Here is a 22,966-nt window from a genome sequence, read left to right as displayed (position 1 = left end):
GTAAATAGTTTGCTCTCCGTTTTAATCTTTCACGGTGGTAATTTGAATGCTAGCCTATCGTCTTTGTAATATTCGTTTTTTCCTTTAAAACGACAAAATTGCGAAATAAATGATATTTACAGATATAGTTTCATTCCAACGAGCAATATGAAATAATTGTAATGTTTACGAGTTACGACTAATTGTAAAAGTGAATTCTTTTAGTTTTTTTCTCTCTCCACTTCTTCAAATATTATTTTTCCATATTCGCCGGTGATCGTTTAAATACGATTACAAAATTATACGAGCGCGAAGATTTCGTTGATATATTTTTGGTCATACGCATATCATAAAAGTTTCACATTTAATTAGATAAATAAGTAAATAATTGCGTTTCGCGTTTTTAAATAAATAACTCGAGCAGTAGCAATTGAAACATCAGTAGGTTGAATATAAAAGAATTAAAAGTAATTACGAGAGTTAGCTTGGATTCGTTATAATTTGATATAATTCACGATGGAATTTTACTCGGTCATACCAAATTAATCGGATTCGTTAAGGCGTGTATGTCGATACATCGTTTAAACATCATATCGACCTACTGTTTAAATTAACGAAGATTAATTAATCTTAACGATCGATCGATTAGTTTGAAAAAGTTTCAAAAACCTGGTCAATATCTTAAAATATTTCTTTAGTTTTACTCGACGGACGATAAAATAAACACGGACAGGAAATATAACTGTTATTTATTTTTATTTGTATATTTACCACTTTTCTTTCGTAATATTTCTTTTTCTCTTTCGGTGTGAAATTCATGAGCACGCGGTGAACGTGAGCTTTTCGTAATAGCACGTATTTTTACATTGAAAGAATATTACGACGCGTAACAGGGGAAACTTCTTTTTTACAACGACCATCTATTATCCATAATATTTATTATACACATATACATATATATATATATATATATTGTACATTATATATAAATCATGCGAGAAGATGAACGGAGGCGGCATAAAGATAGGATGTCGATAACGGGGAGTGGCAATAAAGCGATCTCTTTGTAATCAACTTGTTCCCATACTAAGCTCGATTACAAAGTATTAACGAGAATACTTTAAGTTGAAGGAAAATATCAGGAGAATAATGTGAGCTATATAGATTTTGTCCTAGTCTAAATATTTTTCTTTTCTATCGATCCTTAGAGATTATTATATCACATTTGTTACATCAACTAAAATGTTACATTTAAACATGAATTGTTTGTTGAGAAAGTGGAAGAAAATTGTAATTGGGATACAACGTTCGTTTTTATTGTCGCGCGAACACTTTTCTCAGGGATTATTTGCGAATGGTTCGTTTATGAGGATATATGTATAGGTGCTTTAAGAAAATAGGTCAGGTACACTGTGCTCACTTCGGTAGCATTCATCGGCATGAATGGGTTCTTAAATAAGATCTTAGCGATCGGATCGCAAATCTCGTTTGTTCAATGGGTCGTTCATATGATACAATCAACATTTTCCTTTTCTAGTTATATATTTATAATACTTATGAAATTTGCTTTTATCTTTGAGTGAAACATAAAGAATTTTGCAAGCTCGGAATGAAGTATATTTTTTATCAAATAGTTGAAAGTACAACTAAAACTTATATCTTTTGCGAGTAAAGTAGAAAAATATCAAATTGTTCTATTGTATTCGAATAAATGAGTTTATTGTAAATAAATTCATTGTAAATGATTAAATATCGAACAAGGCGTCTTTTCATTCCGTTTAATTACGACGGTTGGACTTTCATCCATGATTGCATATATATATATCATACGATTATTACTTGTAAGTTGTCAATAGCAATATGTAAGTTCGGCGCGCACTAATTTTGGTACAGCTGAATAGGACATAATTAATGTCAGCAGGAGAATACTAGGTTACGCTCGAAATTGGAGATTGTCAGATATTCCAATATCTCCATCACCTATATATGTGACTACACTGGTAATTAGATATTATCTTGTATGAATCAAAAACACTCATTTTCCGTGTTTTATTTGTTCAATATCGTAACGCTGGAATACGATCATTCAAAAAGAAATCAAATCAATAAATCCCGTGTGTTTTTGCCCTGCATCTAAATATTTATTTATTCATTTTTGTCCAAATTTATTGAAATATTATTTTGAAATATGAAATATAGACCATTTTTGAAATAAAATTATTCGCGTTGGTCTCGGATGTTCCGTCGTCATTAACGAAGGGATTCATTTGCGGTTTTATTTTCGCAAGAGTTCGTCTTCCGCTCTATTTCCGGTGCCTTAACACCAGGCACAACATCGCCGATGATAATCCTCGGTAATCGCACCAGCATCAGCCTGTTCTTACATATATTCTATCCATGTATATTTATCTATATACCTATGTATAAATATGTAGTTACATCCTCGTCATACCTATCTAATACGACACGTTGCCAGAAATAACAATATATCGGTTTTTCCTCACGTCGCCCTTTTACTTCGATATCCGATCTTCTCTTATCTCTCTCACTCTCTCTCTCTCTCTCTTTCTTTCCCACTATGCAATGTCGTTTCGCGTTATTTCATTGTATTTACATATTTTTGCGATGGAAAAATAAATAAAAAGGAAAAAAAAAAATAACCAATATAGCAAAACCATCGACTTATTCTATTATATAAAATTGACGACCTATTAATTATTTTTTTTGGTTTATTTTTTTTGATAGAATATATCTGAACCATTCGTCCACTTGTACAACCGGAAGAGGAAGTTTCTCTCTCTGATACACGCGTATATATTTTTAAATACTTACTATATCATATTTTATATATCGTATCATTATTTAGATATAATTGAAACGTTTCGCGGACGCGTGTAATTATTAATAATATTATTCGTTGCTTTTATTTAAGGTTTTATTGTTAAAATAAATGTGCTACTTTTTCGGGATTGATTTTTTCCTTCTCTTTTTCTTTCTTTCCATCTCCCGTTGGCATTTATTAAAGCGTTAAAAATTGTAAATCCATCGTATTAATTTACGGAGATTGGATATGCGATATAAATAGAATTTTTATCAAGCATCATTTTTTCTTCTTTTCCTTCCTTCCTTTTTTCTGGGGGAATATAGAAAATAATGTGAAAAGCGCATTGCAATAAATAGTCATTGGGTTTATATTATATTGGAAACGTCATCATATACAGATTCAACCTTTGGAAAAGGAGTTAGGTATAGAGTGAGAAGCCTAAACGCAATCTTGTTAGTAAACCAGGTGAAGCTTATATTCTCTCGTCGAGCGTCAACAAACAATATGTTTACGGATGGTTATTGTGTTCCAAGAAAATACCATACATATATATATATATATATATATATATATATCTTGTTTTACTGCGTATATTCTCGGACACCGAGGTGTCTAATGCAGCGTTAAATAAAAAAAAATCGATTTAAATTAAAGGGAAGAAGAAAATGTGCGGCTGGATTTTAATATATAATTTATTTACCCCTCCCCCTTCCTCTTCACACCTTCCCCCCCCCTATTCATAAAAGTTCTTATTTAAATTTGTTTTATTTTAGTGTCATTTCGGGTTTAACGTAGACGACGCGTAAGCGCGTTAATTGGTTTATTACCTCGATGTTTGCGGTATCGTAGTCCAACAGCGACAAAGTGACGATTCAATTTACACCTTGGTTTGATTAATAGATCTACCCGTTTATAACTACATTCAGCTATCCTAAATGATCGCCCATTGGAAAATATTGTGTATATTATTTATTAATTATTATGTAATAATTCAACGTACGACTTGTAATCACGTTTTATTAATGTCACATTATAGAAAATAGAATTGTCTTGTTTCTTTTCGGACTAATAAAACGTTTCGATCGATATTGCTAAATAACAAAAAATAATTTTGCATATTTATTTTATTTATGCGAATAATTTCTATCTCGCGTTTATACGACAGATAGGTACATAAGTTCTTATCATTTCTCGCGTAGCTTTAAAGCCCGGGGAGTAGAGAGAGATGTGCCTTTCCAAATATTGATCCACAGGATGGTTTCATTCCATCTGGACCAGACTTTATCCAACGACAATTTTACTTTGACATCTTATGATATTTTAAGAGCGATTTCTATTAATCCTCTATCGTATATATCAACGTTGTTCTATTCATTTGTTTGTATTTCAGATTAGTAGACGACAGATGCGTGGTATGTCCCGAAGCCGGAGATTTGACGAATCCACCGAAAAAATTCAGAGGTGATTTATTCCGAAAAAAGAAAAAAGAAAAAAGAAATTATTCCATATTTTTTATTTTTTTTTTCATAGAAAATAACGACGGCACGTATTAATTTCAATGAATATTTTCTATGTGTATTTTTTTATATTTTAGACTGCCTTTTCAAAATATGTCCTATGAATCGTTACTCCGCTCAAAAACAATTTTGGAAAGCGGCAAAACAAAGTGGCAGCTCGGGTACAGACGCTGGATTATTAAAAAGACTTCACGTGAGTCGCGTGTTGTTTATATATTTGTTTGAATATTAATCCTGTGACACAAAAACAAGAAAAATGTAAAAAATAACGTGTGACACTTTCATTATTGATTTTCAGCATGCAGCAGAAATCGAAAAAAAGCAAAATGATACCGAGAATAAGAAATTGTTGGGTTCCATCGTTTCCTATGGCAACGTAGTTCAGGTAAAAATGTTATATTCTTGAAATATTTTGTTCCCTTCAAAACAATATATGGAGATGAAACATAAAACTCTCCTTTTGTCGGGCCGCAGCCGATAAGCAATGGCACGTGCGGTGCAGCGATTCGTTTTATTTAGGATGAATATGAATGTGTGTGTGTGTGTGTGTGATTGGCGCGTGGCAATATACTCATTAACAAAATCTATAATCAACTTTTTTTCGCTATCTCTCCATACTTGATCCTACACAATATATCTCTCTTTTACTTATCATTCGATGAGTACAATAATTCTCGTCTCTGGTTCGGACGGTGAAGACCGCAGATACCATTAGCAAATTAATTTAATTAGCATTGTACGATAAAGCAAGGAGGGTACTCTCAAATGCATTGAGGAGATTTTATTAAATTTCATCTGATGGAAATGTAACGTCACTATCGCGAGTCAACCTTCCTCATATGTGTGCTAAGAAAATTTGTCTAATTTTCCCTTCCAAAGGGAAATATCGATTGAACGTCGAATGTTCGGTAAAATTTGATATTTTGTTGTTGCAGCTGTTACATTTGAAGTCGAATAAATTTTTAACGGTTAACAAGAGATTGCCGGCGCTACTTGAGAAAAACGCAATGAGGGTTTATCTCGATGCGAATGGAAACGAGGGTTCTTGGCTTTATATAATGCCATTTTATAAATTGCGAAGCGACGGTGACAGCGTGGTAGTTGGCGACAAGGTGATACTGGAACCAGTGAATGCAGGTCGGCAAGGATTACACGTAGCAGCCAATTACGAGCTTAGCGATAATCCTGGATGCAAAGAAGTGAACGTCGTTAATTCATCGACGTCTTGGAAAGTTACTCTGTTCATGGAGCACAGGGAGAATCAAGAAGAGATACTCAAGGGCGGTGATGTCGTCAGATTGTTTCACGCCGAGCAAGAAAAATTTTTAACAATGGACGAATATAAAAAGAAGCAACACGTTTTTCTAAGGACCACTGGCAGGACGAGTGCGACCGCTGCTACTAGTAGCAAAGCGTTATGGGAAGTGGAAGTCGTGCAACACGATCCTTGCAGGGGTGGAGCAGGACACTGGAATTCTTTATTCAGATTTAAGCATTTGGCGACGGGTCAATATCTTGCAGCTGAGGTAGACTCGGACGAGCTTTATGAAACTAATAATAGCAAGCCTGGTAAGAGACAGACGGTGACATATGCATTGAATGAAGAAAATCAACTAAATATTCTATAAGATATTATTCATCATGTTCTTTCCCAATAGATCCTGTTGGGAAAATTTATAGACTGGTCTCAGTACCGCACAGCAACGAGATTAGTTCTTTATTCGAATTAGATCCGACAACATTAACGAGGGGCGATAGTTTAGTACCTCAATCTTCCTTCGTTAGGTTACACCATATATGTACAAATACGTGGGTTCACTCGACTAGCGTACCGATCGACAAAGATGACGAAAAACCCGTAATGTCAAAGGTATCGGCGCATCGCATATATATAATCAATCATTTTTTACTTAATATTTATAAGTGTGTTCTAACGTTCCTTATATCTTCAAGGTGGGTTGTGCGTTGAACAAAGAAGACAAGGAGGCTTTCGCACTGAGATCTGTATCGCCAGTTGAGGTACGAGATTTAGATTTTGCAAACGATGCCTGCAAAGTTTTGGCATCTATAAACTGTAAATTGGAGAAGGGTACAATTTCCCACAATGAGCGGAGGGCCGTAACTAGTTTATTGCAAGACATAGTTTACTTTATTGCGGGATTAGAAAATGAACAAAATAAATCCGAGGCGTTGGAATTAATCGTAACGAATGCTGTCAGGGACCGACAAAAGTTACTCCGGGAACAATATATTTTGGGTCAATTATTTAAGATACTTCAGGTATTGTAATATTATCATTGTATTTAATCAAATGTTTTTTGCGCGTATGGCTGTATGGCGCTAAGAAATAAGAATTTCAGGCACCGTTTTTAGAGTCGGCCGAGGGTGAGGGACCATTTCTTAGAATAGAAGAACTTAACGATCCAAGACATGCACCGTACAAATATATGTTTCGATTATGTTATCGTATACTTAGACTGTCGCAACAAGATTATAGAAAAAATCAGGTAATTGGGAAAATAAATTTGAACATTTCTTTATTTCCTTTTTCCTATATTTATAATACTTTTCTAAAACTTTTGATTATCCCTTTTGATCGTAGGAATATATTGCCAAACATTTTGCTTTTATGCAAAAACAAATTGGATACGATATTTTAGCGGAGGATACGATTACAGCACTTTTACACAATAATCGTAAATTATTAGAGAAACATATTACTGCTGCTGAGATCGAGACGTTCGTAGGTCTTGTAAGAAAAAATATGCACACATGGGAATCTAGATTTTTAGATTATTTATCAGATTTATGTATTTCCAATAAGAAAGCAATAGCCGTAACTCAGGAATTGATATGTAAAAGTGTATTAAGTGAAAAAAATAAGGATATTCTGCTAGAGACCAGGCAAGAAATTATTTATGTGATACGTTTATGATACTATTTTAGTGATAAAACATACTTTCAATTGAATTTTTATATAGGATGATGAAAGTTAAAACCGAAATTAAATTGGTTGATCAAAAGCAAGATAATGACGAATCGCAAATAATCGTTAAAGAAAAAGATGAAGTTTATCTTTTCTGGAACAATGCAACGGTTGGTAGCGTGTTATTCGATCTGTAATATATATACTTTATACATATATATATATAAAAGTAACATACATATATTCATTTCAATTACAGAAATCAAAGTCTTTATGCGAGTTGTCGAAAAATGCAAAGATGGGAAATTTATTGGCTCCAGCAATTTTGGATTATTACAGACATCAATTAAACTTGTTTAGCAACATGTGTCTTAACAGACAATATTTAGCACTTAACAATTTGTCACCACACTTGGACATAGATCTCATACTTAAGTAGGTTCATATTCGCATATCTCTCTTTCTTATTATAATTATTTAATAAAATCACGTAGAATTATAAATTCATATTCGTGAAACTTGTTTTTTTCTGTTTTTAGATGTATGGAAGATGAAACCGTACCATACGAATTACGGGCTTCGTTCTGCCGACTTATGTTACACCTTCACGTGGATCGAGATCCGCAAGAACAAGTGACACCAGTCAAATATGCACGTCTTTGGTCCGAAATTCCATTAAAAATGAGCATTAATGAGTACGTGATAACAAATTAAAAAAGATATCACATTTGTTTGAATTTTATCTCACGTTTCTTTTTTTACCCATTAATTGTAAAATATTTCAGTTACGATACAAATAAAATGCCTGACGAAAATAAAGAAGCTGTTCGCGTTAAATTTAGTTCGACTATAAAGTTTGTGGAAGATTATCTCTGCAATGTTGTCGCAAAGATGTGGTCTTTTCCAGATCAGGAACAAAATAAGCTTACGTTTGAGGTATTAATTAATTCAATTCAATTCGTAATACCACACAATTTTCTACAAAATAAAACAAATTATTGAATATATTATTAATACGCGTGTAATGAATTAAGTGTCTTTCTTTTGCAGGTGGTTAAATTAGCACGCGATTTAATTTATTTTGGATTTTATAGTTTTAACGATTTGTTGAGATTAACTAAAACGTTGTTAAGTATCTTGGACTGTGTTTCTGAAAATGATTCCATTGATGGGAAAATACCAACCGGGGAAATTGATTGTAAGTTTAATTATATATTATAAATTATATTATTTTTTGTAATGTATATAAGTTAGTGTACAATTTATATGAGACTAGCATTTCTATTTGATAATTTGGATCAATCATTATTATTACTCCTACATTATTTCGTAGTGTTTTTTATATTATTTGCATGATTGTAAGTTTTGTGATTTAAATGGAATTTCACGACAGACTTTTATCGATAATTAATATTTCAAAAAATCTATTTAATAGAATACAATTGTATATAGTTTCCTTTTAATTTTCCTATTGTTTGTGTAATGTCCAATAATATATGTAACTAACTACCTGATTTTCTGGATATTTCTTAGCTGAGTCTATGGATTCTGAAGAGGCAGGTAATATTCTATTAGGTCCTATTAAAATAATAATTAATATGTACATATGTTTATTAGTAGATGACACATAGTTCGTTGATATATTCGGCCATTATGTTTATACGTATTTTATTATTATTTGTAATGTGTTAATCGTGTTTACTCTAAAATCAAATAAAATGAATTAATCAGTAATTTATATAACAAACGTGCTAAGCATTAAATAACGTTATTGTGTATTTTAATAGCTGAAGGAGGAGTTCTCCGATGTATTGGCGATATGGGTGCTGTGATGACGAGTTTAACTTTAGGACCAGCTGGACAAGTATTGGCTGGAAGTACATCTCCAAGGCCAAAGACTACTTCGAAAAAAGAATATCCTTTGGTGATGGACACTAAATTAAAAATAATTGAAATCCTTCAATTTATCCTCGACGTTAGATTGGATTATAGAATTTCTTGTTTGCTAAGCATTTTCAAACAAGAATTCGATGAGACTGAAAAAGCTTCAGGTCAAGACCTGAGTCAACTTTGTCAAAAAACTATCGATTTGGAATCAATTGGAACGCAAGCGGAAGGAATCTTTGGTAGCAGGTAATTCAATAATATTTTTTGATTATACGATTAAATAAATATAATAATGACTACGATAAAATATGTTATTTAGCGAAGAATGTGCGGCATTGGATTTGGATGGTCTAGGTGGTAGAACATTTTTACGTGTTTTACTTCACCTGGCAATGCACGATTATCCACCTTTAGTTTCTGGAGCATTGCATTTATTATTTAGACATTTTAGTCAAAGGCAAGAAGTACTGCAAGCTTTTAAACAGGTTTGATATTTCAATTTAAGTAAAAAATAATTTATAAATAAATTTTAAATAAATGAAAATCGGTGTATAAAATCGGTGCTTTCAATTTCACCAGGTTCAACTTTTAGTCTCAGATAGTGACGTTGAATCGTATAAGCAAATCAAAGCAGATTTAGATGTTTTACGTCAATCGGTGGAAAAATCAGAACTTTGGGTTTACAAGTCGAAAGCTACCGAAGAGCACGGAAACAAAAAGAAAAAAAGCAAAGAAGACGAAGAGGATTCTTCAACGCCTCGTAAAGCACCACCGCAGTTGTCAACGTCGGATAAAAAAGGTTTCTGTCGAGAAATATTCTTTTTAAGTTAAAATCACGCGTTATATAGGTTTCAGTATTAAATTTAAATTGATGATACGCTTTGTTACAGGATCTGCGATTGATTTAGATATTGGTCCACCTTTAAGTTTGGATCAAACCGAGGAATATAAAAAAATACAACAAATATTAATACGAATGAACAAGCTCTGCATCCAAACAATACCGGGTGGACAAGTAAAACCGCGCAAACACGAGCAAAGACTTTTGCGTAACGTTGGAGTCCATACTGTTGTCTTAGATTTATTGCAAGTTCCTTACGATGATAAAGAAGATGTTAGAATGAATGAGCTGATGCGTTTGGCTCATGATTTTCTACAAAACTTTTGTCTGGGCAATCAACAAAATCAAGTTCTATTACATAAACAATTAGATTTATTTTTAAATCCTGGTATTAGAGAAGCTCAAACAGTATGTAGTATATTTCAAGACAATTCGACACTTTGCAATGAAGTTAATGTAAAGGTTATTCAGCACTTTGTTCATTGCATAGAAACACACGGTAAACACGTGCAATATTTAAGATTCCTTCAAACTATCGTGAAAGCCGAAAACCAGTTTATCAGAAAATGTCAAGAAATGGTGATGCAAGAGGTGAATGACAAATTATTTATTTCAAAGCGTCCAAAAATCTTGTCATCCTATCGTAACGATTTTATTTTTTTTTTTTTTTAGCTTGTTCAAGCAGGAGAAGATGTTTTAGTTTTTTATAACGACAGAGCTTCGTTTAATCAATTCGTAGAAATGATGCGTTCGGAAAGACACAGAATGGACGAAAGTAGTCCACTCAAGTAATTATTAAAACTTACTCTTTATTTATAATTAATTTCTAAATGTAAAGTAAAATAACGTGTTTAATGAAATTTGTATTATTTCATTTTAGATATCACGTTGAATTGGTGAAATTATTAGCTTGTTGTACCATGGGTAAAAATGTTAATACCGAGATTAAATGTCATAGTCTTTTACCCTTAGATGATATTGCTGCAATGGTATCGCATCCAGATTGTATACCTGAGGTAATAACAATAATATATCGATATATTTATTATGTATAATTACTTTTCTTTTTTATTATAATATATTATTAATATATATATTTCGATAGGTGAAGGAAGCTTACATCAATTTTCTTAACCATTGTTACATTGATACTGAAGTAGAGATGAAAGAAATTTATACATCCAATCATATGTGGTCCTTATTTGAAAAGTCCTTCATTGTAGACATGAACTTGATTGCAACATCTAAAACTGATCAACAAAATACAGATAATGCTTTGGAGAATTATGTGACGAGTTGTTTAATGAATATCATCACTACATTCTTTAGCAGTCCATTTTCTGATCAGAGTACAACTGTCCAGGTACTGTATTTTTATCTTTTATAGTAAAATCAACATATTTCTTATTATATTTTATTTGTTACTTCGTATATATTTTCATTGTTTATTCGGTTATATATTTTTTAATAATTTTTTCGTATATATTGTAAAGTAAAATTTTTGGTGCCTATTTTTAAATATTTTTACAATCTGTTTTATACACTAATATGTCAATTATTTCATGTTTAAATCATATTGGAAATTTTTGTGAGTAATTTATTATTTTTTTTTTTTTGTATAAATTCGTTCCGTTTAAATCAATATATATATATATAAAGCACCAACAATATTTCTTCAAAATAATGGCACATTTTACTTATATTGTTATAATTAATTTCTTAATGTAAACGTTTCCCTATGTTTTTCTTTTAATTATATCAATTAAAATACTAAACAGCAAGAATGGCTTTGAAATTTAGTCATCTTCGCGTGAACAAAGTAACTTTCTGGATATCTAATGAACTATGTAAATGCATGTGCTTATGACAACTCAAGATATTTGATACTAATTGAATTTGGTTAACAATAAACCAAGTATGATACATCGAAGTCGTTATAAAATATTAGAGATGAATTATATTATTACGAATTTTATCAGTGTTATACTTTATAGAATTAGTATTCCAGCAGTTTCATTCTGTTACAGTAGTTTCAAGAATGTTGTATATCATATCACGTTTTTATTTTATGTTTCATTATATGACTGAAGTTCTTCGAAAAAGAGGTAATTGTAGCAATGAATATCACAATGAATTAGAAATTTAGAAGCTGAACTTGAATTAGATTGCTAGTATTGTTTTAATTAGGTATTAATATCAAATAGATCAAAATAAATGAATTGTAAATTTAGCCGATGTCAAGAATAATAATAGAATAATGCAAATGTATTTATATTTAATATTGTTAGGTAATTTTTATTTTCAGGAATAAGAAAAAAAAGGATGATAGAACAAGTTAGAGAAGATATAGATTCATTAAAAAAACAAAATGCATTTTAAATTAGTCATAAAAAATAAATATACATATTCACATTATATTATAATCTATGCTTTGCATGTTACTTACACTAACCATTCATTCATCAACCAAGTACATATCATAGACACATTGAAAATGTTATTTAATTTATAATCATTTATTTTCTCGAATTATTTTTCATTTCCTATTATTGTTAATTTTTTCATTTTTCCATTTTTCCATTATTATTATTATGATTTGATCATTGTTCTGTATCAGATTTACATATAATTTGGAATAATTACATAATATGTAAATTATATTACGAACTTCTAGGTATACGTAGAAATATATCATTAAGTTCACATTACTATCATCCATTTTATGTAACATAAAATACATCAATAGACTGATATAATATACGATAAAATCATTAATATTATTTGATATGTGCTTGGTCATTATTGATTGCACCAGCGGCATGTTCTGTGTTTTTGGCATGCAATACCTGGCCTTCTTGAATCAACAACATGGGTTTCGTCTATGTGCTGGGTCTGTAATGGTGGTGGGTTGATTTACTAATAGAAACAACTGCACGAGGCTAGACTTTATTGGAGCATCAAGGAATGTGACCGGAATATTGACAATAATGTTGCAAGTTATGTGAGTATTAATAGTAGAGTGCTGTCTTGGCCTAAGAACACAAGAATTGTACAAATACACTCACATCCACCTATGTAATATACCAACAGGATATTTCTTTTTTTAACGGAAGATATTAATAGCAAATGTAAGGGTAAATATCACACGGAGAACATTAATTTTTAATATATTTATGTATTTTCATAACTAACAAGAAATGACAAAAATTAATTCAAGGGTGTAAGATTATTTTTGATAATAAAAATTGTAATATATTAGCCTTGATATTCTGATAATATTTATCAAATAATTTCTACAAATATGCAGTTCGTTTTTATAATTAGTAACATTGTCAAATAATTGTTCGTAATTGGCAGCATGGATTTTAATATGGGTATACAATGTAACATGTAAATAAATACATGGATGTACATATTTTGTGCATACAACAAAAAGTTTCGGTGTACTAATAAAATAATTATATTTAATATTTTCATTAAAAATTCTATAAAATTATATACGTAAGCTGTAATTACAGTTCGTACTTAAAAAAAAAAAAAAAACAAATAACACACACTAGTACAATAGGAAGCACTCACGTGATCGTAACGATTGAATTTTGATTTAATTTTGTCCGTTATTAATATATCAATATTTTGTGGTAATAATCGTTTGCATATAACATTTAATTAATATTCCTTTTTATTTATTAATTAGACTCGACAGCCTATATTTGTTCAACTACTTCATGCGGCGTTTAAAGTATCGCAATGTATGTGGTTGAATGCAGGACAAAGATTCAATGTAGAAAATTGTATAAGAACTTTATCCGAAGTTGGTAAGTTGTTGAATTAATCTAATATTTCAATGATTATTTAATATAAGCTTCAAAATAATGTTAAACATTTTTAGCTAAGGGACGAGGTATTGCCATTCCTACTGATTTGGAAAGTCAAGTTGCTTCTATGTTTAATAAAGCGGCGATGCTTAGTAGGCAAACAAGTAAATGGCTCCAAGCATCTAAACAACCGAAAATAGAGCGTACTCAAAGTCAGGTAATAATGATTATTTTTTCATTATTACAAATATCTATTTAAATATATTATATTATATATTCATGATGTTATAATAAATTTCCTTAAATATGTAGAATGATATGGTTTTGATGGACAGCTCTAAAGAAGAGGTAAAAGTTGTTCAGAACTCTTAACGTTAGTTTGAGTCATTAGATACTTGTGTACATATATATTGATAGTAAATTAATTTAAAAAAAAAAATTAATAAAATATATACTATAGCAATACCGTGTATTATATAGATCGCTTGTACAAAAATATGAGACGTACATTAGTAATAGTTATTCGTACGAAGTATTATTTGTTCTAAAAAAAAAAGTAATGAAATGACTTTAGTTGCATTAAAATACGAATATATTTATAGAAAAGTCGTAACGAAAGTAATGTTTGGTTTATGGTTTAATTATTTAATGATATATATTTTTATTTGTTATTCCTAGTTGATGCGTCTGGATCGTAGTATTATAGAAGGTCTGCAAGACATAGTATGTTTATTAGAAGAACAACTTAAACCATTGGTGCAGTCAGAATTGTCCCTGTTGGTTGACATCCTCTATCGACCGGAGCTTTTATTTCCGGCAGCAACCGAAGCTAGGAAACGATGTGGAAATGGTGGATTTATCAGGAGGTAATTATTTTTGAAGTATCGCTATATTCAAAATTTCCGATGATAAAATACAATATAAATTTAGTCCTATTTATATTTTAGATTGATTAAGCATACCGAAAAATTATTAGAAGAGAAAGAAGAAAAATTATGTATAAAGGTATTAAAAACACTTCGAGAAATGATGGCGATTGATCCTGAATACGGGGAAAAAGTAAGTCTCGTAAATTTTTATTTGCACGAAATTCGAGTTATAGAAATCATTTAAATATAAGGAATAATTTAACTCATAACATTAAGAAATTGGATATTCAGTATAACGAATAAATATTGAAAAGCGTTATATTATTATAAAATTGCACTCAAGTTTTACAGAGAACTGAATGTCCAATTATTCACTGCACTCTAGATGACCAATACACAAGTAGATATTTTTTATTTGCTATAATAACGCGAGAATAAAAAAAAAGAAAACAAGAAATTTAATAAGCTTTAATAAGCTTTCTTGAATATGCGATACAAACTGTTAGAAATCCTTGGGTGAGTATATCTCGTAGATTAGATATGTAGGTAAAGATGTTTTCACGCTGCAAACGAAGAATGAAGATGTTTTGGAACATGCAGATTCAGAAAAGAAGACCGAATCTCCTCTCGGAACAGATTCCAATGATCAATGTGATCGTCAAATGACTCAACAAGAGCGGGTAAAAATAAATGTAGATTGAAAACGGTATTTTAAGGGCACAACGTATATAAATCAATATAATCGTTGATTTTTATATACCTACTGTGTATACAAAAAACACGCATTGAATAATTATATAGATAAACTAGTTATTAATGCATATTTAGATTTATTAAGAAGCATCATTTTTATTAATGAATGCTTTTATTTATTTGGCAAGAATTTCAATTATTTCCATAAAGTAGAATTAAATTTTTATAAATTATTCGAGCTGATAATATAAATAATAATGTACGTTGTGTAGAATCTTTTCGGCACGTGCTCGATTTTATTTTGCATGTTTCCTTTTATATTATATGCTGCTATTACGATTAATATTTTAATCACACTATATAATAATTACATTAACGTTTGCACAGATTCATTTAAGTATATATTCATTGAAAGACAATTTCAAATAGAAATAATCGTAACATAGTGATCACTGTGTATATTTAGCATACACAGGTTCTGGTATTTGTAATTAATATTTTTGTAGATCATATTCACCTTTTCGCATTTCAAATGAACTATTTTGCAGATAATATTAAAGCATTTGCAAATCAAATTCACCCTTTGTATCGAGTTTTTTAATTTTTGAAATTATTTATTGCACGAGAGAAAAATTTAATGGCACAAGGTCTAAAATTATTTATTATTAATTATTTCCAATACGCAAACACAAATAAGCACATACACACGAAAGGGTTAATTTGTAACGCAAAACATGTATTATTTCATTTGTTGTTTTCCTTTTATGCTTTCTTGAAAAAGTACATACATATATATACACACACATGCTCTGTCAGTTTTTAATATTTAAAATATATATGTAGTGTTCCTCTCAACATAATATTTTGTCTATTACAGTACTTTTAAAAAATTTAATTTATACACGGATGTATATGTATATACAATGTGTGTATATGCATATTAAACATAGTTAGATATAGATGTGTAAATATGTATGGATTGAATTTGATGTACCAATACAGAAGTAGACATCCAGTTTTTTCTCGAAATATTAATGTTCAAATGATTACTATGAAAAATGATTGTCACACGAAAAGTATTATATTGTTATATTAGATAAACCACTTATTAGAACTATTTTCAATAATTTTTCCATATTTCAAATTATTAATCTCTTTTTTACGTCATTTTGTTTTATAGAATGATGTTTTATTTGTAAAATTATAAATTTAATATAATATTTATTAATAATTTTTTTATAATTGTACACAGTCTATATAAGTGGTCTGCATCATGCCTAATTAGAAGTATGGACATTATGTTTAAAAAAAAGTGTATATAAACAGTAATGTGTAAATTATTGCATTTTCTAGTGATACCAATTGTAATGAAAAAAGAAAAAAAAGAATATTTATTTTTTAATAATATTCTTTTAATGCATTCCTTTAATTGTAAAGAACTTATATAATTGTTATATTTTGTTTTGTTTCTTCGTCTAGTTGATAAAAGGTATTAAAAACACAAATTCGGAATTATTCTGTATTTTATTATTCATGCAATAATTATTAACAACGAAACGCAAGGTTTTTATCTCTTTTTCCATATTGCATCCGATATATGAATGGAAATAAATACATCTTGTATACAGGCATTTTTTATTAATGGCACACACATATATTTTTCCTTATTCAATGCACTGTGAATGTAAATACACACACCGTACAACATTTATTGAGAATACATGTTACATTTTTTGAGATCGAGTTTTAATAACGTAGTGCAATTGTATTGGTACATCATCGTAAAATAATTATACTTATTCGTATTGTTATAAATTTCTATCCTTTTTCTACAGGGTGATGCATTAAGACACAGTCTTCTGACGCGTTACTTCGGTAAGAGTTTTATTCAAAAGCCTGAAAATGTTGAAATTGGAGTATCTTGTACAATGGCTGTAACTCACGGACCAGGAGGTGACAAAATTAAGTTTTTTTTTTTTTAAATATTAGGATGAACCAAAAGTTCGTACGTTTTTAATTAATATTTCCAAAGTAAATTTAAAAAAAAAACAATCCATTATGCAGTTTATAACACAATTTATAACACAATAAATGCGTGAAGTTTTGGTTCACCCTAATATTTATTATAAACATATATTTCTAATTTTTACTAATGTATCGTCGATTTGTATAAATGTAGCCAAATTGCTAAGCCGTGCCGGGAGGACTTTGCACGAAGTTCAAAGTCATTTAGACAGAGAAGGTGCATCAGACTTGGTCGTGGAATTGGTTATTAAAAGTGTACACTCTCCTAGTATATTTGTAGAAGTTGTAGAATTAGGAATTGCGTTATTGGAGGGTGGCAATCCGATTATACAAAAAAGTGTATTCAATAAATTAATGGGTGGTGATTTAAGTCAATCGTTTTTCAAGGTACGATTTGATATTTTCATATATTAATGTTTTATTAGATTACGTAGTAATAGTTTATTCAATTTGATTGTATTTATTTGTTAGGTTTTTTATGATAAAATGAAAGATGCGCAACAGGAAATAAAATCAACTGTAACAGTGAATACATCCGATATAACAGCAAAAACTAATGAAGATAAGGAACAAAGTAAAGAATTAGAAAAGATATCAAGAAAACGTGCAGCAGGTAGTCGAATATATTTTTCTTCTATATTTTATAAATATTATAATGTATTCTTCACAGATTGCAAATACTACGTACTTTTAGGTAAGCTTAATGGTATAGTTTGCACCGATGAATTACGAGATGAATTAAATTCAACCGCAATGACTAATGTTCAAATCTGCGGAAACACGCGTACTATTGCACCTGGTGAAGATGTAACAAATAATGCGGTGGAAGAAATGATAGGTGAAAAATTAGAAAGAGCACGTGCTGAGCCTACGCCTGGCGTTGAAAAGGACGACACTCAACTTAGCGTTAAAGTATTAGTGATGCAACCAATTTTACGATTTTTACAATTATTATGCGAAAATCATAATCAAAATCTTCAGGTAAATCTATATCCCAAAAACTTAATATTTCTTTTTTGTTTGTCTTTTATCGCAAACGTTAATAAGATTTTAATTCATATTCAGAATTTTCTACGGAATCAAAATAACAAGACGAATTTTAATTTGGTATCCGAAACACTCATGTTTCTTGATTGTATTTGCGGTTCGACGACTGGTGGATTGGGTTTACTTGGATTATATATCAATGAAAATAATGTTGCATTAATTAATCAAACATTGGAGACATTAACGGAATATTGTCAAGGACCCTGTCATGACAATCAAAATTGCATTGCCATTCACGAATCCAATGGTCTTGATATTATAACGGCTTTGATATTGAATGATATTAATCCATTGGGTAAAACTCGGATGGATTTGGTATTGGAATTGAAAAATAATGCAAGTAAATTGTTATTAGCTATTATGGAAAGTAGGGGCGACAGCGAGAATGCTGAAAGAATATTATACAACATGAATCCGAAGCAATTGGTGGACGTGGCCTGTAGGGCATTTCATCAAGAATCATTGGACGATGCTACTGATATTGATGATTCATCAACTAACGGGGAGGATGGGGTGTCTCCTAAAGAAGTAACATGATATTCTATTAACAAAATCATTTCTTTATTATTTTTGTGTATTTTTTTAACAAAATGATCTTTTTCTCATAGGTGGGTCATAATATTTATATCTTATGCCATCAATTGGCTCAACATAATAAAGAATTAGCAACGATGTTGAGGCCGTCAGAAGAAAACAACGCAGATCCGAAAATAAACAAAGCATTGCAATATTATGCATCGCATACATCCCAAATTGAGGTAAGCCCGATTTCTTATTTGTTTGTTTTTTTTTTCTTTTTCTTAATGTTCATATTACATATAGAATTACAAAATAAATATTTGATTTTAGATTGTCAGACATGATAGAACATTGGAACAAATAGTTTTTCCGATACCAGAAATATGCGAACTTATTACCGTTGATACGAAAATTAGAGTATTAAATACTACAGAACGCGACGATCAAGGTTCTAAGGTATCAGATTTCTTTGAAAGAACGGAAGATATGTTTAATGAAATGAAATGGCAGAAGAAACTTAGAGGACAGCCAGTATTATTTTGGATGAGCAGTTACATGTCATTGTGGAGTAATATTTTATTTAACTGTGCTGTCCTTATAAACCTTATTGTAGCTTTCTTCTATCCGTTTGTAGATTCTGTACCAAGTAAGTTTTACATGAAAAAGAAAAAAATACTGAAACAAAAAAAAAATGATATTATGCATAATATATAATTTTATTTTTTGTTTTTTTCTGTTTATACAGAACTTTGTTCACATTTGTCAGTTCTTATTTGGGCTGTGATGTTTTCATCAGCAGTTATTGTCATTACATTACCTCGAGAATCGGGTATACGTACATTAGTTGCGTCAACAATTTTACGATTAATATTTTCTATAGGACCAGAACCAACTTTGTGGTTACTTGGATTTGTTACGGTACGAAGCGTATTATATTATATTTTATTTTCATTGGGATATCAATAGAATCGTTTGTTTCCTATATATATATGTATATATATACTATTTTTTTTCCAGATCGTTTTAAAGCTTATTCATCTCATAAGTATTATAGGAAATCAGGGGACCTTAACTAAAAGTATAGAACAAATAATGACAAATGGTGAAATATTGTATCACGCGTCATACTTAATATTTTGTGTACTAGGACTTTTGATGCATCCATTTTTCTATTCGGTTTTAGTAAGTGTTTTTTTAAACAAAATTTAAAAAAATAAACCATATGTTTTCTCTTTTTTAAGCATTAAAAAGGTTGATTTTGATTTTTCAGCTTTTTGATGTGGTGTATCGAGAAGAAACGTTGCTCAATGTAATAAGATCCGTAACGAGAAACGGAAGATCTATTATATTGACTGCTGTGTTGGCTTTGATTTTAGTTTATATGTTTTCTATCATCGGATTTATGTTCTTCAAAGATGATTTTCTGGTCAGCGTGGACGAAGAAATTATTCGTAAGTATATTTTTCCAATTAATTTAAGTACACGCGATTATGTTAAAATTAAAAAGAACATTATTATATCACAGATATATAATTTTATTTTAATTTTTAGCCACGTTAGATGACAAAACTACTGATACTTGTAAAATTAATGATAATGAAAAGTGTGAATCAACTGAAACGATGTCACGATTTTTACGCGAAGGTTCGATATTTATTTCTTTATTATTTAGAAAATCATTTCTAATGGATTTTTAATTATTTTCAATATATGATATTATCATTATAGTTAATGAACAAGGAAATAATCAAGATTTGTTTAATGTTGGGGGTGAAGTAAAAGAACGGGCTTGCGATTCATTAGTTATGTGCATCGTTACAACGTTAAATCAAGGTTTAAGAAATGGCGGAGGTATAGGCGATGTTTTAAGAGCTCCATCAAGCACGGTAAGATCACTTTTGCTTTTCTGTAAAACCACATTTTTTTACTAATAATATATTTTTCAACTACAGGAACCGTTGTTTGTTGCCAGAGTCGTATATGATTTACTATTCTTCTTCATAGTGATAATTATTGTTTTGAATCTCATTTTTGGTGTTATCATCGATACGTTTGCTGATCTTAGATCAGAGAAACAGCAAAAAGAATTAATTCTAAAGAATACTTGTTTCATTTGCGGTTAGTATATATATGTAATTAACAAATGTTTAAGTTAGATTTATTTATAAATTTGTTCTTAACAGGTTTAAATAGATCAGCTTTCGATAATAAGACTGTATCTTTTGAGGAACACGTTAAACACGAACACAATATGTGGCATTACCTTTATTTCATCGTTTTAGTAAAGGTAAAAGATCCGACAGAGTTTACAGGTCCTGAGTCGTATGTTTATGCAATGGTGAAGGTAATTATTTAAACGAGTTATTAAAGTACTCGGTGATTGTTTTTTAATTTTGTTGTCTAATATTTTATACGCGTATATAGGACAGAAATCTCGAATGGTTTCCACGATTAAGAGCAAAATCATTGGCGGCAGATGAGGGCGAGGGTGAACAAGTAGAATTGAGAAGTTTACAGTCACAATTAGAATCCACTCAATTATTGGTTAAGTGTCTTTCACAGCAGCTCACAGAATTACGTGATCAGGTAAATCATTTTATTTACGACAATATTTTTCTATCTTTATATGCATTTAATGAAATTTTTTGTTTATAAGATGACGGAACAGAGAAAGCAAAAACAACGTTTGGGTCTGTTAAATTCTGCATCTCCGCTTTTACATAATCTATAAACGTGCGGATAATGCGGTACGGATCTAAACAAAAATAATATATATATGTAAGAAATTTGAATGAAATTTTATGAATTTGCTGTGCCCTTAGCCGTAGCTGCATTTTACCTTGATATTCTAAAAAGGATACATGTTTATATGTTTTCGACAACATTGAAGAAGAACATTAAAAAGATTGATAGGCAGGCATCTCGGAATATGCGTACGGTTTTGTTCCTAATTTTGAAGAAAGTGATCTACATAATGAAATGATATGACATGAGAGATATTAGATATAATGCGCACTCCGATTTTTTTCTTCATTATTATAGATAATATATGGCATACCATCTCAATTTATTATTATAATTTATATCATATTAAAGATCTTATGTTCTGGTACTATTATAAATCATGCATTTACATTACTTCAAATATTTATACAATTTTGTTTCGTGGATATAAATATAGTGAAAATAATTTGAAAAATTCGTACATTCGACTTAAGTGAAGGGAAATGATAATTTAGCGATTAATCGTATTACTTTGTTATATGAGTGCAAGTAGTATATAAGGAACTTAATTGACTTAAATACAGCATTTTAATAGTGGTTTAAACAAAATAATAATAATAATCACTTATGTGAGATCTGTCTATTCAATTCTAGCGTTTAATTAAATGTGATTTACTATTATTGCATTTAGAAGAGGAGTATATTATTATATATTATATCGAAGATATAGTTTAGTATTTCGTGGAAAACTTTTTTTTTTTAAACGATCGTTATAATCTATTTACTTTTATTTTATGATATAATTAAACACACACGTACTATTATAGCGTATTAGATTATTTTATAATTGGACTATAAGAGTCTATTTTAATGATAGTCAAATTTATTGATCGCGTATATATATAAATTCTATAGATATGTTTTTTCTCTCTCGATAGTTCGTGTATAAAGTTATATCTATATATTTGTAAGAAGCAAATATGAGATGCGTGTTTTACTGAGCGCGATGTGCAAATAAATTTTCATGAAATATTGTATTAGCGCACAATTTGTTATGCTTTCCATTAAATCGAATATTATAGATTTATACAAATTCAAGTGTTAAACAATTGTTATCTCTATGTTACACATAATATATCCCATTGTGGTTTCGTAACTGTTGATATCAGATATGATGAATATGTTGCTTTATTGGGAATGTTGACTATTTTTTACATTATTTTATCCTTTAATTTAGAGATGTATACAAGAGAACTGAATGACACATATAGAATTTTAAGAATATTAACACATATAT

At 30.0% G+C, this 22,966-nt stretch overlaps 1 protein-coding gene across 14 annotated transcripts in view; it reads left to right on the top strand.

Annotated features, from left to right (window-relative positions):
* The window catches only part of LOC106785965 (inositol 1,4,5-trisphosphate receptor), a 30,655-nt gene extending 7,790 nt beyond the window's left edge, over positions 1–22,865 (top strand). For 3 of the 14 annotated variants that reach the window (XM_014746854.1, XM_014746853.1, XM_014746852.1), the window contains 44 exons: positions 4,194–4,264; positions 4,398–4,513; positions 4,619–4,705; positions 5,256–5,889; positions 5,979–6,190; positions 6,274–6,600; positions 6,681–6,827; positions 6,923–7,224; positions 7,302–7,416; positions 7,506–7,681; positions 7,786–7,941; positions 8,032–8,182; positions 8,297–8,444; positions 8,780–8,806; positions 9,034–9,379; positions 9,453–9,618; positions 9,713–9,932; positions 10,024–10,565; positions 10,647–10,762; positions 10,855–10,990; positions 11,080–11,337; positions 12,898–12,975; positions 13,672–13,792; positions 13,867–14,009; positions 14,105–14,140; positions 14,471–14,658; positions 14,740–14,851; positions 15,237–15,341; positions 17,190–17,307; positions 17,534–17,766; positions 17,851–17,992; positions 18,074–18,360; positions 18,445–18,954; positions 19,035–19,184; positions 19,276–19,591; positions 19,691–19,863; positions 19,963–20,127; positions 20,216–20,396; positions 20,497–20,589; positions 20,674–20,831; positions 20,898–21,063; positions 21,129–21,289; positions 21,370–21,531; positions 21,602–22,865. In XM_014746854.1, the coding sequence (XP_014602340.1) occupies positions 4,194–4,264; positions 4,398–4,513; positions 4,619–4,705; positions 5,256–5,889; positions 5,979–6,190; positions 6,274–6,600; positions 6,681–6,827; positions 6,923–7,224; positions 7,302–7,416; positions 7,506–7,681; positions 7,786–7,941; positions 8,032–8,182; positions 8,297–8,444; positions 8,780–8,806; positions 9,034–9,379; positions 9,453–9,618; positions 9,713–9,932; positions 10,024–10,565; positions 10,647–10,762; positions 10,855–10,990; positions 11,080–11,337; positions 12,898–12,975; positions 13,672–13,792; positions 13,867–14,009; positions 14,105–14,140; positions 14,471–14,658; positions 14,740–14,851; positions 15,237–15,341; positions 17,190–17,307; positions 17,534–17,766; positions 17,851–17,992; positions 18,074–18,360; positions 18,445–18,954; positions 19,035–19,184; positions 19,276–19,591; positions 19,691–19,863; positions 19,963–20,127; positions 20,216–20,396; positions 20,497–20,589; positions 20,674–20,831; positions 20,898–21,063; positions 21,129–21,289; positions 21,370–21,531; positions 21,602–21,676 (8,326 nt within the window). In that variant the 3' untranslated portion in view covers positions 21,677–22,865. Of the gene's footprint in view, positions 1–4,193; positions 4,265–4,397; positions 4,514–4,618; positions 4,706–5,255; positions 5,890–5,978; positions 6,191–6,273; positions 6,601–6,680; positions 6,828–6,922; positions 7,225–7,301; positions 7,417–7,505; positions 7,682–7,785; positions 7,942–8,031; positions 8,183–8,296; positions 8,445–8,779; positions 8,807–9,033; positions 9,380–9,452; positions 9,619–9,712; positions 9,933–10,023; positions 10,566–10,646; positions 10,763–10,854; positions 10,991–11,079; positions 11,338–12,064; positions 12,080–12,897; positions 12,976–13,671; positions 13,793–13,866; positions 14,010–14,104; positions 14,141–14,470; positions 14,659–14,739; positions 14,852–15,236; positions 15,342–17,189; positions 17,308–17,533; positions 17,767–17,850; positions 17,993–18,073; positions 18,361–18,444; positions 18,955–19,034; positions 19,185–19,275; positions 19,592–19,690; positions 19,864–19,962; positions 20,128–20,215; positions 20,397–20,496; positions 20,590–20,673; positions 20,832–20,897; positions 21,064–21,128; positions 21,290–21,369; positions 21,532–21,601 lie in introns of all 14 variants that reach the window. The other 11 variants (XM_014746855.1, XM_014746863.1, XM_014746859.1 and 8 more) reach the window with 11 other exon arrangements.
* The last annotated feature ends 101 nt before the right edge of the window (positions 22,866–22,966 follow it).

The sequence above is a fragment of the Polistes canadensis genome, unplaced genomic scaffold, assembly GCF_001313835.1.
Source record: "Polistes canadensis isolate GaletaPanama2010 unplaced genomic scaffold, ASM131383v1 scaffold_60, whole genome shotgun sequence".
Classification (NCBI taxonomy): domain Eukaryota; kingdom Metazoa; phylum Arthropoda; class Insecta; order Hymenoptera; family Vespidae; genus Polistes; species Polistes canadensis.
Note: the sequence above shows the minus strand (reverse complement) of the source record. Positions and strands in the feature narration are given on the sequence as shown.